Source organism: Doryrhamphus excisus, linkage group LG15 (assembly GCF_037039965.1).
Source record: "Doryrhamphus excisus strain RoL-2023G ecotype Guam linkage group LG15, RoL_Dexc_Guam_v1.1, whole genome shotgun sequence".
Classification (NCBI taxonomy): Eukaryota; Metazoa; Chordata; class Actinopteri; order Syngnathiformes; family Syngnathidae; genus Doryrhamphus; species Doryrhamphus excisus.
Window position 1 is genome coordinate 13,061,355 of NC_136371.1, and position 13,469 is coordinate 13,074,823.

At 46.4% G+C, this 13,469-nt stretch overlaps 1 protein-coding gene across 4 annotated transcripts in view; it reads right to left on the reverse strand.

Moving 5' to 3' along the window:
• Positions 1 to 574: 574 nt before the first annotated feature.
• The window catches only part of LOC131104092 (nucleolar protein 4-like), a 53,857-nt gene continuing 40,962 nt past the window's right edge, over positions 575 to 13,469 (reverse strand). For all 4 annotated transcript variants that reach the window (XM_058050877.2, XM_078796524.1, XM_058050878.2 and 1 more), the window contains 6 exons: positions 9,960 to 10,387; positions 5,769 to 5,960; positions 5,485 to 5,673; positions 4,965 to 5,078; positions 4,640 to 4,874; positions 575 to 4,154 (listed from right to left, as the gene is read on the reverse strand). In XM_058050877.2, the coding sequence (XP_057906860.2) occupies positions 3,934 to 4,154; positions 4,640 to 4,874; positions 4,965 to 5,078; positions 5,485 to 5,673; positions 5,769 to 5,960; positions 9,960 to 10,387 (1,379 nt within the window). In that variant the 3' untranslated portion in view covers positions 575 to 3,933. The remainder of the gene's footprint in view (positions 4,155 to 4,639; positions 4,875 to 4,964; positions 5,079 to 5,484; positions 5,674 to 5,768; positions 5,961 to 9,959; positions 10,388 to 13,469) is intronic.

Consider the following 13,469-nt stretch of genomic DNA (forward strand, 5'->3'; position numbering starts at 1 on the left):
TTTTCTACCGCTTATCCTCACTTAGGGTGGGGGCATGCTGGAGCCTATCCCAGCTGTCTTGGGGCGAGTGGCGGGGTACACCCTGGACTGGTGGCCAGCCAATCACAGGGCACATATAGACAAACAACCATTCACACTCACATTCATACCTATGGACAATTTGGAGTCGCCAATTAACCTAGCATGTTTTTGGAATGGGGGAGGAAACCGGAGTACCCGGAGAAAACCCACGCATGCACGGGGAGAACATGCAAACTGTGGCCTGCGTGCTAACCACTCGGCCGCAGCATATATATCACAGTATTGTGTATTTGTATTAAAAAAAAAGACTATTAGAAAATAGTATTAAAAAAAAAATTGTAGTGTCAAGAAAATGTCATAATACAACCAGAGAAATGTATATATTTTTAGGAAAAAAATACTATTGAAAGGATATACTTGTGAGTTAGAAGAAAGTCAAAATATGTAAAAAAATGGGTGAAAAACTGTATTACAAGTGTAAATTTGCTTTTTTTTGGTGGAAAAAAAGTCATATTGTAAGAATAAAATTATATTTCTGAAAAATGTCAACCATGTGAATGAAGTATTTTTGTGTTTTTATTGGTATAAAAATGTATGATGTATTACAAATACATTTATCTTATTGTTTGTACTAGAAAAAAACAGAAATATTTTTAATAACAAAGTTGTTGGAAAAAAAGTTCAAAGTTGTAATACTATCAATATTTTCAAGAAAATATTGATAGTATAGTGATATTGTTATTCCACTGTGAAGATGACGGACTGCTAGCCTGCTAGTTAGCACACAGTTTTATTAGTATATTTAGCTTTGTGTTGTACAGCTCAGGAGGTAACAAGCACAAAAAAACAAGCCGTCAGCATTGACGTCGCATAAAGTAAGAAATAGAAGCTCAGAACAATCATTAGTTTGTTGACAGCAGAGTGATAGTCCTCTTCATTCACTCAACAAATGATTTGACATTTTAACACGATCACAGAAAAAAGCTCAACTAGCATAAGAAAAAGCAGAATAATAACAATGATAATAAATAGAAAAGTTCAATGGTATCAAAGAGGGAGGTTAATGGCCGTTTGTACAAAAACCTTTTTTTTCCTGAGGTTGACTTGTGTCTGCAGCCTTCACGCTCGCTAAATATACTAATAGAGTCCCCCCCCCCCCAAACACGGGGCGCTATGGCTTGTCATTCTCTCTCACTGATTGGTGTGTGTGTGTGTGTATGTGTGTGTGTGTGATGTGAGCTCGGAGGTCAGTGGCCACTCCCCCAATGCACCCCATACCAAAGTGAGCAAAAAATACTTTTCAAACACATTTTCAAACCCAGTCGCATTACGTTTCTTCACCCTCTTTCTCTCTGCTAGCTGTTAGCATCCTGTAACCACACACACAGAACCATAAAAACTAAACACCTGTTAGCATCCCTTATGTAGGCAAGACTTATTCACAACCCGTGAGCACCCCATGCTGACATATGGCTAAATGTTAAATGCTAACCTGTTAGCTTTCCTTATGGATGCACGTATCAATGCTACCAATTTGCTAGCATCCCTTGTTGACACATTTTTGAATGCTAAGAACCTGTTAGCATCACTAATGCTAAATGCTAACAACATGTTAGTATCCCCTTGTGGATGCACGGATAAATGCTAACAACCTGCGAGCATCCCTTGTTGGTACACTGCTGAATGCTAACAACCTGTTAGCAGGATGCACAACTAAATGCCTAAAAAATGGTATGTAAAATGGCTAAATGCTAACAACCTGTTAGCATCCCATTGTGGATGCATGGCTAAATAAAGTAAGGTAACAAGAGAAAGCCTAAAAAAGGCCAAGAAAAGCGAGCGACTGAATATGAAAATTTTAGCGTGTCTCGGGCAACAAGCTTCATGGGGTGGGGGCAAAGTCAGCTGTGAGAAGAACCAAAACTACAACAATCTGGAAAGAATTCTGTACATGTAAACATCACACTTCCACTGAGCGAACTCATGAGGCGGAGGGGGGGATGAGGCAGAGCCGTCGAGCCATTGCAGTGGAAAAATGAGAAGACAAGAAATAAACGCAACGTCTTGGTTGTACGTACGTGGTACGTGCACGGTAGAAAAACAAGAAAAATCAACATTTTTTGCAGGGGTCGTGTCTACCAGGTCAGCTGACTGCTAGCCAAGAGTTTTGTGATGCCGACCGGGCGAACATTCCGGAATGTGTGTTTCACACAGCATCGTACAAATTCCCCCCCAAAACAAAAATCGCAACATTGATGGAAAAAGCCCCCAAAACACTGTCCGCCCACCGTCGGGGGGCCGAAAGAGCAAATTCCAACCTTGTCAGGATTGTCATTTTCTACATTAGAAGTTCTGGTGCGAGTTCTGCACTCAGCGACTCACAGTTGATCTCTTTGAGGAAAACTAAGTACTTTAAGATCGGAAAGCAAAGTCACGGGAGGTTCCGAGGTCTTTGGAAAAGAATCCAAGTAAAGGGTCTGAGGACTCCACACCACCAGGTCCACTTGTGGACCCGGGTCCCGTCAACCAGCAACTGAGACCGGGTCAAAACAGAACAAAACTAAACAGCTAGCATAAACACTTGACTGTAGCCCCGTGAAACTCGGCTGACATCATAGCCCCGCCCCCAAGCTCCGCCCTCGGATGACTTTTTGCATATTTATCAACAAAGGAACCACAATAACATTCTTCACAGTTCTAATCTGGAACGTTCCGTAAAAAAAAAAACAACTGTCTTAACGCAGCACATGGGACCACTAGCGGCGTAGTGCTGAGGGAACGCTTACGTGATTATCAGCTGCATTGCAACAAAAACGACAACGCCTCGGCAAACCCCGCCCCTTCCACATCAACCCCGCAGACGAGTCAGTAGAAGTCAGTAAATATCGCAGTCGGATACGTCAACATTTTTTTGGAATTCCCTCCTCTAAATGAGCTTCTTTCCAATATTAGCAACCTCTTAGCAACCATCGCATGATAGCGCTTGTTTGTTTTCGAAAAGAAAGACGGACATTTTGTAACCATGCCACTCGCTAAAGCGTCACACTCAAAATCCTTAAAATAGAAATTCTGTGAAACTAGATGCTAACCGTCAAACACAAAATATTCTCAGTGTTGGAACCGAAGAATCATCATAAAATGGAGGCCGTACCACGCTAGCATCATGTTAGCATCCATCAAAGATGTTGACAACGGAAAAGTCAAAAGGCGAGGTGGAATTAATAGTCTCCATAAAAAAGCTAAACGTACGCGTTCATTTTGGTTGAAGTGGAGGTCGCGGCAGACGCCAGAGGTCAGAGGTCAGTCTATGGTTGTTAGCAGCAACGTCACGAGTCACTACTTCCTCTTCCTTAGCATTAGGTCCATGAAGAAGAAGGCGGAGGAGGTCCAAGAAGAAGAGGAGGAGGGCGGGGCTTTGAACAGTTAGCTAATTCGCACGCACACACATCTTCATCATCGCCGTTATTTACAGCAGCAGGAACAGGAAGTGGATGATTGAGGTATTTCCTGGTCTGGTTAAGATGGCGTCCGGGATGCATACTACATAGCCGTGAAGTGGGCGGGGCAAAGTGCTATCAGACACAAAGAGCTTGTATTTATATATTTATATACACGCAAAGACCACGTCCAATCGTCTTGCTGGGCAAGATGGCATCCAATGGCTGAACTGATTGCGAACAGCGGAGGAGGCTCAAGGTCCTCGTGTCTTCCCCCAGGGTCCTAGCGCCATCCCCCAGGGTCCTAGTGGCCGCCATCACGGTCCCAAAGCCCGCCCTTAGGGTCCAGGTGCCCACCAGCCTCCACACAAAGAATGTCTCGGGTGTGGTGGCATCTCCCGATGAAAGGTTCAAACCCGACAACAAAAAGACATAACTTGAACAAAGTGTGCGTGCGTGCGTGTCTGTGAGCTCTTCAGTTCTGCTGCAGGATGAGGTTCTCCAGCTCGTCGGCCGATCGGAGCAGGAAAGCCGCTGACTCCCGGTAGCCGGCGATCAGTTGACGCACAGCCGAGATCTCCGGTTGGCTGAGCTGGGCCGAGGCCCCGCCTCCTCCCCGCCCACCAAGGGTATGGTTGGCTGAGGGGGCGGAGCTAGTCATATTGGCTGAGGACTTCATGCTGAGGTCCGTGGGCCCTGATGAGGATGAGGACAAGAATCATGAGGGGGATGATGATGGCAATGAGGGTGATGAGGATAATGATGAAGACAGTGATAATGATGCCGAGAATGAGAATGAGGAGGAGGATGATGAAGATAGTGATGAAAATGATAATGGCAATGATGAGGATGTTGATCATAAAAGGTTAATGAAGACATGAGAATGAATGATGATGATGAGGATTGACGATGACAAAGATGACGATGGAGGGGAGAGAGAAGAGTGAAATGAGGACATGAGATTCATTCAGTGTTTCCACGGCCGAGGTCAACCATCTCACCAAGGTTTGTTGACATTGTTTCCATAGCATGTCTTCCACATCCTAACTAAGCGGACATCAGATCAATTGTGTAGAGGTTCCACTGTTGTCATACAAACATTGGCAATTGTTTCCGTGAATAACTCAACTGTGATGACGCAACAATTCAACAAGCTAACACTTGAAGGTCAAAGGGCTTACCGTTGCTCTGAGCGGCTGTGCTGGTTGGTAAGGAAATGGGGTGTTGCATGGCGGCACCCAGGCCCAGGTAACCACGGTAACCATAGCTTAAGCCAGCTCCGTTGATGTAGAGCTGAGGCTCCTGGCCGGAGAAGGCGGAGGCGGCCAGAGAGTAGGCGGAGTGAGCCAACGACGCCGGCTCCCTCAGAGCGCCGCCGCCGCAATTAGATGGCTTGTCCAGAGAGACCTGCTCGTCCTGGAGAAACAAAGCAGGAAGACCAAACTCGTTAGCTTCTTTCATGAGTGACAGCCATGCACTGACATACGCTGTCGTCTATACTCTTACATGAAAGGCTTCCAGGCGCATTCTCTTGGCAGCGTTGCGTGATTCGCTCTCGCAGGCGGCAGCCAGAATGTTCTCAGCCATGGCTGAGGTCAGGTGGGGCGGCGTGGGACGAGTCTGCCGAGAACAAAGAACAACATGACTGCCTCATCAAGGTTTGCGTCGTATGTGTGTGTGTATTGTTTCATGTTGTAGCACCCATCACCACCGGAGGGCGGCAGAGACCTTTACATCAATACCAAGTGTATTGCATTCAGTAGCGGTATGCAGATAAAAAAAATCCACTCTGGCGACTCCTTAACCAGGAAAAGGCAGAAAGTAAAAGAAGTATTGCATGTAGTGGCACCCATCACCACCGGAGGGCAGCAGAGACCTTTACACTAGTGCCAAGTGTATTTGGTGTACTAGAACCCATCACCACCGAAGGGCGGCAAAGACCTTTACACTTGGTGTATTTGGTGTACTACAAGTCATCACCACTGGAGGGCGGCAGATAGTCTGGTGGAGTGTACGGCAGGGATACCTCCATGCCGTTCTTCTTCATGCGTCGGCAGGATTTGAGGTAGGTGCGGATACGCTTTCGGGCGCGCTCCTGGAATTCGGGGAATTGTCTGCTGCAGGACTCGATGATGGCTTGGATCTTCTCTTTGGGCTGCTTGGAGATGGGAACCATGCGGTCTAAGTTCTCATCCACAAACAGACGCACAAACATCTGCCAGAAGACACAACAATGCACGTGACCATGCAACGCAAGCACAATGTTTTCCAGGAAGTCCTGCCTCCTGCATGAAGACCACGCCTACTCACATTGAAGGCCTTCAGCCTCTCGGGGTCGACGCCCTCTGTGTCGTTGATCTTGTCACTGTCGTCGTGGTCATCATGATCGTCATCGTCGTCGTCTGCGGCGACGTGGCCACCATGGCGGCTCGTGCTCAGGTCCTCTGCGCTCAGGTCCATCTTCACGCTGTCGTAGCTGCCCCCGGAACTGTATACTGGTGACTGCACACGCACACGCACACACACGTACACACAAAGAGGAACTTGTTGATTTGTTGAATGTGTGAGCGTTCCAAGGTCTGTGTGTGTGTGTGTGTGTGTGTCAGATGGTCCATTGAGTCGTGCACAAAGAGTGTCTGCGTGTAGCCGAGGCGCTAACTTCAGCTAACACGAGGGCACAAATTTACATAACGAATTCATTTAAATAACATTTTCGCTCCAGACATTTCCAGGCTCTGGAATGCTGCAGACATTTGTGAATGTCGTGGACACCAGAGAATGTGTATCATATTTGGGAATGTGAGCGACTCCTCTCCAATTGGCGGCTACTTGGATAGATTTGTCAATCTGGGGTATATTTTACAGGGTTGGATACCTTGACACTCGGTAATGTTAGAGGAACTCCTGACTGTTGAATAAACTTGCTACTGCCAGCTACTGGAACATCAGGGATATTTGGGAATGCCCTGAGGGGAGGAGTTTAAATACCTTGGGGTCACGAGTGATTGTAGGATGGAATGCAAGATTGACAGGTGGATTGGTGCAGCATCTCCTGGACACCTCCCTGGGAATATTAATTTCGGGCACATCTTGGAAGATTGGGGACATCCTGGAATGTCTGGCCAACACATTCTGTGCCATTCTGCAATGTTAGTGATACTCAGGAACGTTAGCGGTACTTGTGAACTTGTTGGGTACACTTTCTACTGTTACTTGCTACTTTGCCGAACATTAGGGACATTTGGAATGTCTGGAGTAATTGGGAACGTCAGAGATACTTTAGCATGACAGTGGACACCTGTGAATGTTGGGGACAGTGTCAGGGACATTTCTCATAGAGATGAAGTATCTATCTATCCATGCACAGTGCAGTGGGTGGGTTAAGTTGTGTCTGTTGACTTGTGTTTGGCGCCATGGGTGAGGTAGGCATCTGTGAAAATCTGCTTAAACCTTTAAAAGGTTGTCTCAGATTGACTACTTGAAAGTCATGTTTCTAGCATGTACTGTATGTTAAAGTTGATATTAAATACTTTGCAAGCAACTGGCAGAGGCTTGGTGGGCGAGATGTAGCCCCCGGACCATAGCCTAGAAGGTTGGGAACATTTGGGAATGTCAGAGCTTGTTACCTTCAGCGAATGTTAGAGGTTGTGAACATTGAGTAGAATTGGAATATTTAGGAATGTCGGGGGCATTCTACTATGACAAGGACACCTGTGAATGTTACATGGACAGGTCAATCATGGTACATTGATTTGCAGTGGCGACCCCTGAATGGAAAAGGAAGATGGAGATGGAAGAAGAAGAATCTCTGTAAATTCTACAAGGCTGTGGACATTCTGCAGTTTTCTGAGAATTTAGAGATGGTCAGGAATGCCAGGGAGACTTGGGAATGTCAGATGTAACCAGGCTCAGTTGTGAATTGTAATGACTGCTGGTGGTACGTAGGACTAGCTTCTTCTCACACAAGAGGTTAGCTTAGACTCAAGATCAAAGCTGCGTGTAATGTTGTCCTACCCGACTCCCTGGTGAAACAACAACACAAAATGGCAGTTCAAGCCAGTTGAAAGTCCATAAAAGGGACTGGCGTGCCACCACCACTGCCCACCACTCATTTGTAATCACAGGAAACCTGCAGCAGAATTTCCACTCCACAAGTCCAGAGCTGATGAACAGAGGGGCAACAGAAAGACCTGGCCAGAACAGATTGTTGAGTAAGATTTACTTCTTTCTTCGTTTCTTTCACAGCTCGCCAGTTAGCAACTGTGAAATTACGAGAGATCAAAGGACTCAAAGAAAAACTGACGGTGTTCAAACCTCTCCTTACAAGCAACGATTCAGGATTTATGTCCAAACCCGAAGTCTGCTGCAGGGTCCAACTTGGTACCTTTACCCGGCGTCACAGAGCACAATGAAACACGTCCTCCATCTGGCTTGTACAGCAGAGTGAGGGCCAAAGATTGACAAACTTGCAAGCACATCCAGGTACTGCAATAAGGTGCTTTTTGATTGGCTACTGGCCTGGCAACACACATTGATCTGATTCGCCGAAACAAAACACAGTATAGTACCACAAAAATCTTTTTTCCCTGTAATTTCCCAATATCACCTGTCACAATTACTCCATGTAAATAAGCATGTCATTGTGGATTAAAGTATTAAACCATGAGGCACACTAGATTATAAGGTGCGGTCACAATTACGCATGCTAAGACATGTCTACAAAATAATAACAGCATCGGAAGCAACAGTGTGTTGAGTTGAACTTTGTTCTACAATTTAACAATACCCTCATTTTTAATTAATCTTCTCCCTCAAAACCGTCAAAGTCCTCATTTTCTGTGACTGTACTCTGATTGGTTTATCGCTGCCAGAGTACGTGTTACATCCCTGCGTCAGCGGGAAATAGTCGGACAGTCCATCAACTGGAATGCTTACTAAAGTAGCACAACATTTTCACATATTTTGGAACTCAGTGCACACATAAGCCACATTGTCCATTTTGGGAAAAATGAAAGACTTTTAAATGCGCCTTATAGAGGTATACTGGTTTTGAAGTTGAAGTTGTCTCCTGGGGCAGTGCTATAATAGTGTGCATACACTATTCCCAAGTCTGCATCTTTTTCTCCACGTTGATGGAAATCCTAGGCCAATAAAACTGTGACCTCACAAGATTGAGCGTCTGTTCTTTGTCCAGATGACTTCACCATACTACGGCCCTGTGCCACTGTCAATGTTCTTGTCGAGTTCCGTAAAGAAATCCATCCCTGAGATCCAATCACTCCTGGAGTCTCCGGACCCCAGCTCCTCAATGTCTGCTTTCAGATCCAAGTCTCCTCTCTGCTTACTTGCCAACTGTTACCACTCTGTGTATCAGCACTGGACTTGTGGGCTGAAAATTCCCTTGCTGGTTTCCTGAGACTACAAATTAGTGGCCCAAAGTACAGCAGTGGAGGTGAGCCAGTCCCTTTTATGAACCTTCAACTGATTTGGACTGCCCTTTCGTAACCTCTGATGCGCTGGTCCAATTAATTGGTACTTGAGTGAGAAGTTATTGGAAAGAGTAGTTGAAGCTCGACTAAGGGGAGAAGTCAGCTTCTGTGAGCAGCATTATGGTTTCAGGCCAAAAAAAGAGTATTACAGATGTAGTATTTGCTTAAAGAATGTTCATAGAGAAGTACAGAGAAGGTTAGAGGGAGCTACATTGTATCTTTGTAGATGTGCTGGAGGTGTAACAGAAGAGTTCATGGTGGAGGTGGGACTGCATCAGGGATCAGCTCTGAGCCCATTCTTGTTTGCTACGGTGATGGACAGGCTGACAGATGACATTGGGATTTGAAAAGACAGGAAGCAGAACTGGAGGTAGCAGAGATGAGGATGCTGAGGTTCTCATTGGGAGTGACCAGGATGGATAGGATCAAGAAGGACTACATCAGAGGGGCATTACATGTTGGAGGCCTTGGAGATCAGAGAAGTCAGTTATCGGCCAGACTGAGATGGTTGGGACATGACCAGAGGCGAGATAGTGAATATATTGGTAGAAAGATGCTGCCAGGTAAGAGGCATAGAGGAAGACCAAAGAGGAGGTTTATGGATGGAGTGAAGGAGGACATGAGGGTAGTTGGTGTGAGAGAGACAGATGCAGAAGACAGGATTGGATGGAGGAGATTGGTTTGCTGAAGGGAAAAGCCCAAAGAGAAGGAAGAAGTGAGAAGAACCCAGTACTACAAAGGCCCAGCAGTCATAATTCGCAGCTGAGCCCAGGTACATGATTTTGGTGAGCCAGCCAGGAGAGAGAGTGCTGAAGAACAAGATTCGGCACATTCGGGTACTGCAAGTAGGTGCTTTCTGATTAGATACTGGCTTGGCAGCATACAGTACTCTGATTCGCTAAAATTGTCTGTAATTTCCCACACTTGGAAAAGTTGGGGGCACTGGAATTTGCCAATATGTCAGCAGAGGAATTGGCAGAGATGAAAACAGCGTAATGATGTCAGTGCTCACCTTGTTGTCGTAGTCCAGTCGCAGCTCGCTGCCTTGTGAGGCATGAGTGTGCAGGGTGTTTGTCAGAGGCATGGGCAAGGCGGGATGCGGTGCTAGTGGAGGTTTGGCGGCCAGTGGGTACTTCCTGCGCAGCTCCTCCTGCGCATTAGGATGCAGGGCGCCCAACAGTGCCGCTGCCGCTGCTGACACAGTAACGGGCAGGTGGGAGGTGCTCAGCGGCAGCCTCTGAGAGGGCGGGTCGCTCAGGTTCACTGGCTGCTGGTCCTCGGAAGACGAGGAGGAGGATGTGGGCGTGCTGAAGTCGAGCGGGGCGGCACCACAATTGCCGTTGACAACCTCAGCTTCTCTGACTAAGGCAGAGTCCGTGGCGGCGGACGAGGGAGGGGTGAGGGCAGGCAGGCCACTGCCGCTCTCTGACGAGGAATCATCTGGAAGCAAAAAAAAACAAAAAAGAGGAATGTTAAAAGGCATCAAATGTCAATTAATGTGTTCTTCCACAAAAGGTTCTTGTTGATTGTTGAAGTAAAAGTTGAAGGTGCAGGGACCAGTCAGCCTTTCTCCCTAAAGTCAAAAAGAATGTATGGCATCAGGTTTTCGTAATAATGACACATATTCACTTTCTTCACATTGTCCCAAAAGTATAGTAATTGTAACCAGAACAGTAATAGTAATAGCAAAAGCCATTCTAACAGTAATACCAATGACGACAGTAATGGTAATATCAATAGTACCAGTTACAGTAATAGTGCTGGTAACAGTGATACCATAGTAGTAGTAACAGTTCTACCAATGATTACAGTACTGGTAATATCATCAGTACCCGTTACAGTTATTGTGCTGGTAACAGTGATACCATAGTAGTAGTAACAGTTGTACCAATGATTACAGTACTGGTAATATCATCAGTACCTGTTACGGTAATAGTGCTGGTAACAGTGAGACCATAGTAGTAGTAACAGTTGTACCAATGATTACAGTACTGGTAATATCATAGTACCCGTTACAGTAATAGTAATAGCACTGACACCATAGTAACAGTAACAGTACCAGAAAAAGGCAATATCAGGAGTAACAGCAAGAGCAATGGTAACAATGACAGTGAGAGTAACAGCATTAGTAGTAGTAGTAGTAATATCGATAGTAATAGTGATGAGTGGATGAAAGGTGTCTGTGATGAGGGAAAAGGAAAGACGCAAGAGAAGAAGAAGAAATTCAAGATGGAGACATGTAGGGATGTATTGACTGTGTTCTGCTGGGGCGGTGTGGCAAGGTCTAGGGGGGTGGGGGCTGGAGGTGGGGGTGTGTTAGAGAGGAGAGAGAAGGAGGTCAGGAGGGGGTGGGTGGGATGAGGTTGTGAAAGAGGGGTCATGGCTGAGGGTGGAGGCGGCAGGAGGCGGGTAGGGGGATGGGTGTGATATTATTTTCACCTTCCACTCGTCTGGTATAATCACTCAACCTGGACGAGCTGATTGAAAATGTCTAACAACACAACCCATGTACGCAAACTCGCTTGCTCTTCCACCTCCTCCAGCGTCCACTTCCTGGTTGTCACATGTGCCTCCACCGTTGGCGTCTGCTTTAAGAGCGCCACGAAGAAATGACACCTGGTGACCAGGTGATGGCACCATTGCGTGCACACACCTTCACCTCCACACAAGAAGAGTGCTCTCCGTAAGGATGATTAGTGGAGCAGGCAACAGTCAGCATCCCTCAAAAGCACAGCGCATCTAAGGAAGTACACAGGAAGTAGCAGGAGGCCGCTAGCATCAACGCTACCATCAGCGCTTTTACACTACAGCGTGTCCCTCCCGTCTGGACACATGCACACATTATACAATTAGTCATACATATTCAAATCTTTACATTTGTTCAAGAAGAGAAGATGCTCTTATTTTTAAATGCGGAATGTGCTTTAACAAATACGCGCAAATGAGGAAACAAAAACCCCTTGTTGTTAAGTCCAACACCACACACACACACACACACAATGATTTACACTCCTTACACAATGTGACCTTGTGTGTGTGTGTGTGCCATGCACATGCGTGTGAATGGGACGCTCTGTGTGATTGGGCGTCGATGGCATCATGTGACCCTGGCCCTCTGCTCGTGTGCGTCACATATGACAGTCACATGGACGCCCACCATGACCTACGGAAGAATGGGCGGACGTGTCCTTATTGGGCCGGAGGAGACGCTGCTAAGTTCATAATTAGGTTCTCCTACAACTTAGATGCAATACAAACAGTGAGGAGCAACTTGTTTTTTCTCTGAAGGCCCTGAAGTCATCACCAAGCAGGGAGAACATGTAAGGATGCTTCAGGGAGATGACGAGCATGGAGGAATGTGTGCATATACTGGAAGGGGGCATGACGAGATGAGGGTGGGGGTGGGGGGTGTAATGGGTCATTCCTCCATCATGCTTCATTTGCAGCTTCACTTCATAGCGAATACCCCCTCCCCCCCACCTACCTCACTCTCCCCACAGAGGGGCCAGAGTGTTGCCAGATGCTAATTCCTTCACCGCTCCCCCTTGCCTCCTCACTGTATCCCAGGAGATGAGGAAGAAGAAGAGCAGGAGCAGTGAAGAAGCTAGCAAGCTAATTAAGGATTACAATGGATTATTACGCTAAGACACGGCACGAGCCGCTCCGTGGCTCCGTGCCACACCCTGCGAGGCACCGTGGGTCCCTCCCGGCCTGGCATCGTCATGGCGACCACACTCCGGCACCCCCATCCCTGCTTCACACACTCAATCTAGAAGGGGGTGTGTGGTCAATAGGGCAGAGTTGGAGGATGGTACACAGCCGACAACGGTTCTGCTGTCACCCCTGCCATCATTAGAACCCCCCCCACACACACACAGGCCATGTATGTACAGTATGTGACATCATGGCACTATAACATGATGATGTAATGACCCTACAGGGGCTCCCTACAGACATATAACATACACACATTCTGTACACTACAATATGCATACCTTATACATTTTATGTATAAAAAGTATTATTACACAGAACTAAAAACCTATTGCAGCATGTACGCTGGTAAACTTCACTCAAATACAAATAGAAGGCATTTAGACGCATGCAAAGACGCTGTGCTGATATGTCTTAGTCTACACTGGTCACAAGATGTCAGTAATGTCACTGTCATGTTCGGTGGGACGCACAAGCACCAGACTTGATCGCCAGAACCAACAGGCCTTTATTGCGGGTATGAAACCTCACAACAGGCACAATAATCCCTAATATGGGCTGCGGTTGAGGTAGCCAACTCAACTCTGAACCTGTGACATCACTTCCTGTCCTCCCCCAAGTCGGCTCCCCTAGTACCAGAATACATTTACAGCAACACACACCGGCACAGTCTTAAATGGCTATATTTATGTCTACAATATTGGGTAATACGAGCATAAAGGTGATTGTAGAGGTGTTATTTCACATTTAGAGAACTCTAATAACGTTAAAAACCGTATTTAGACGGTTGGAAACTGGTTTCTGATAC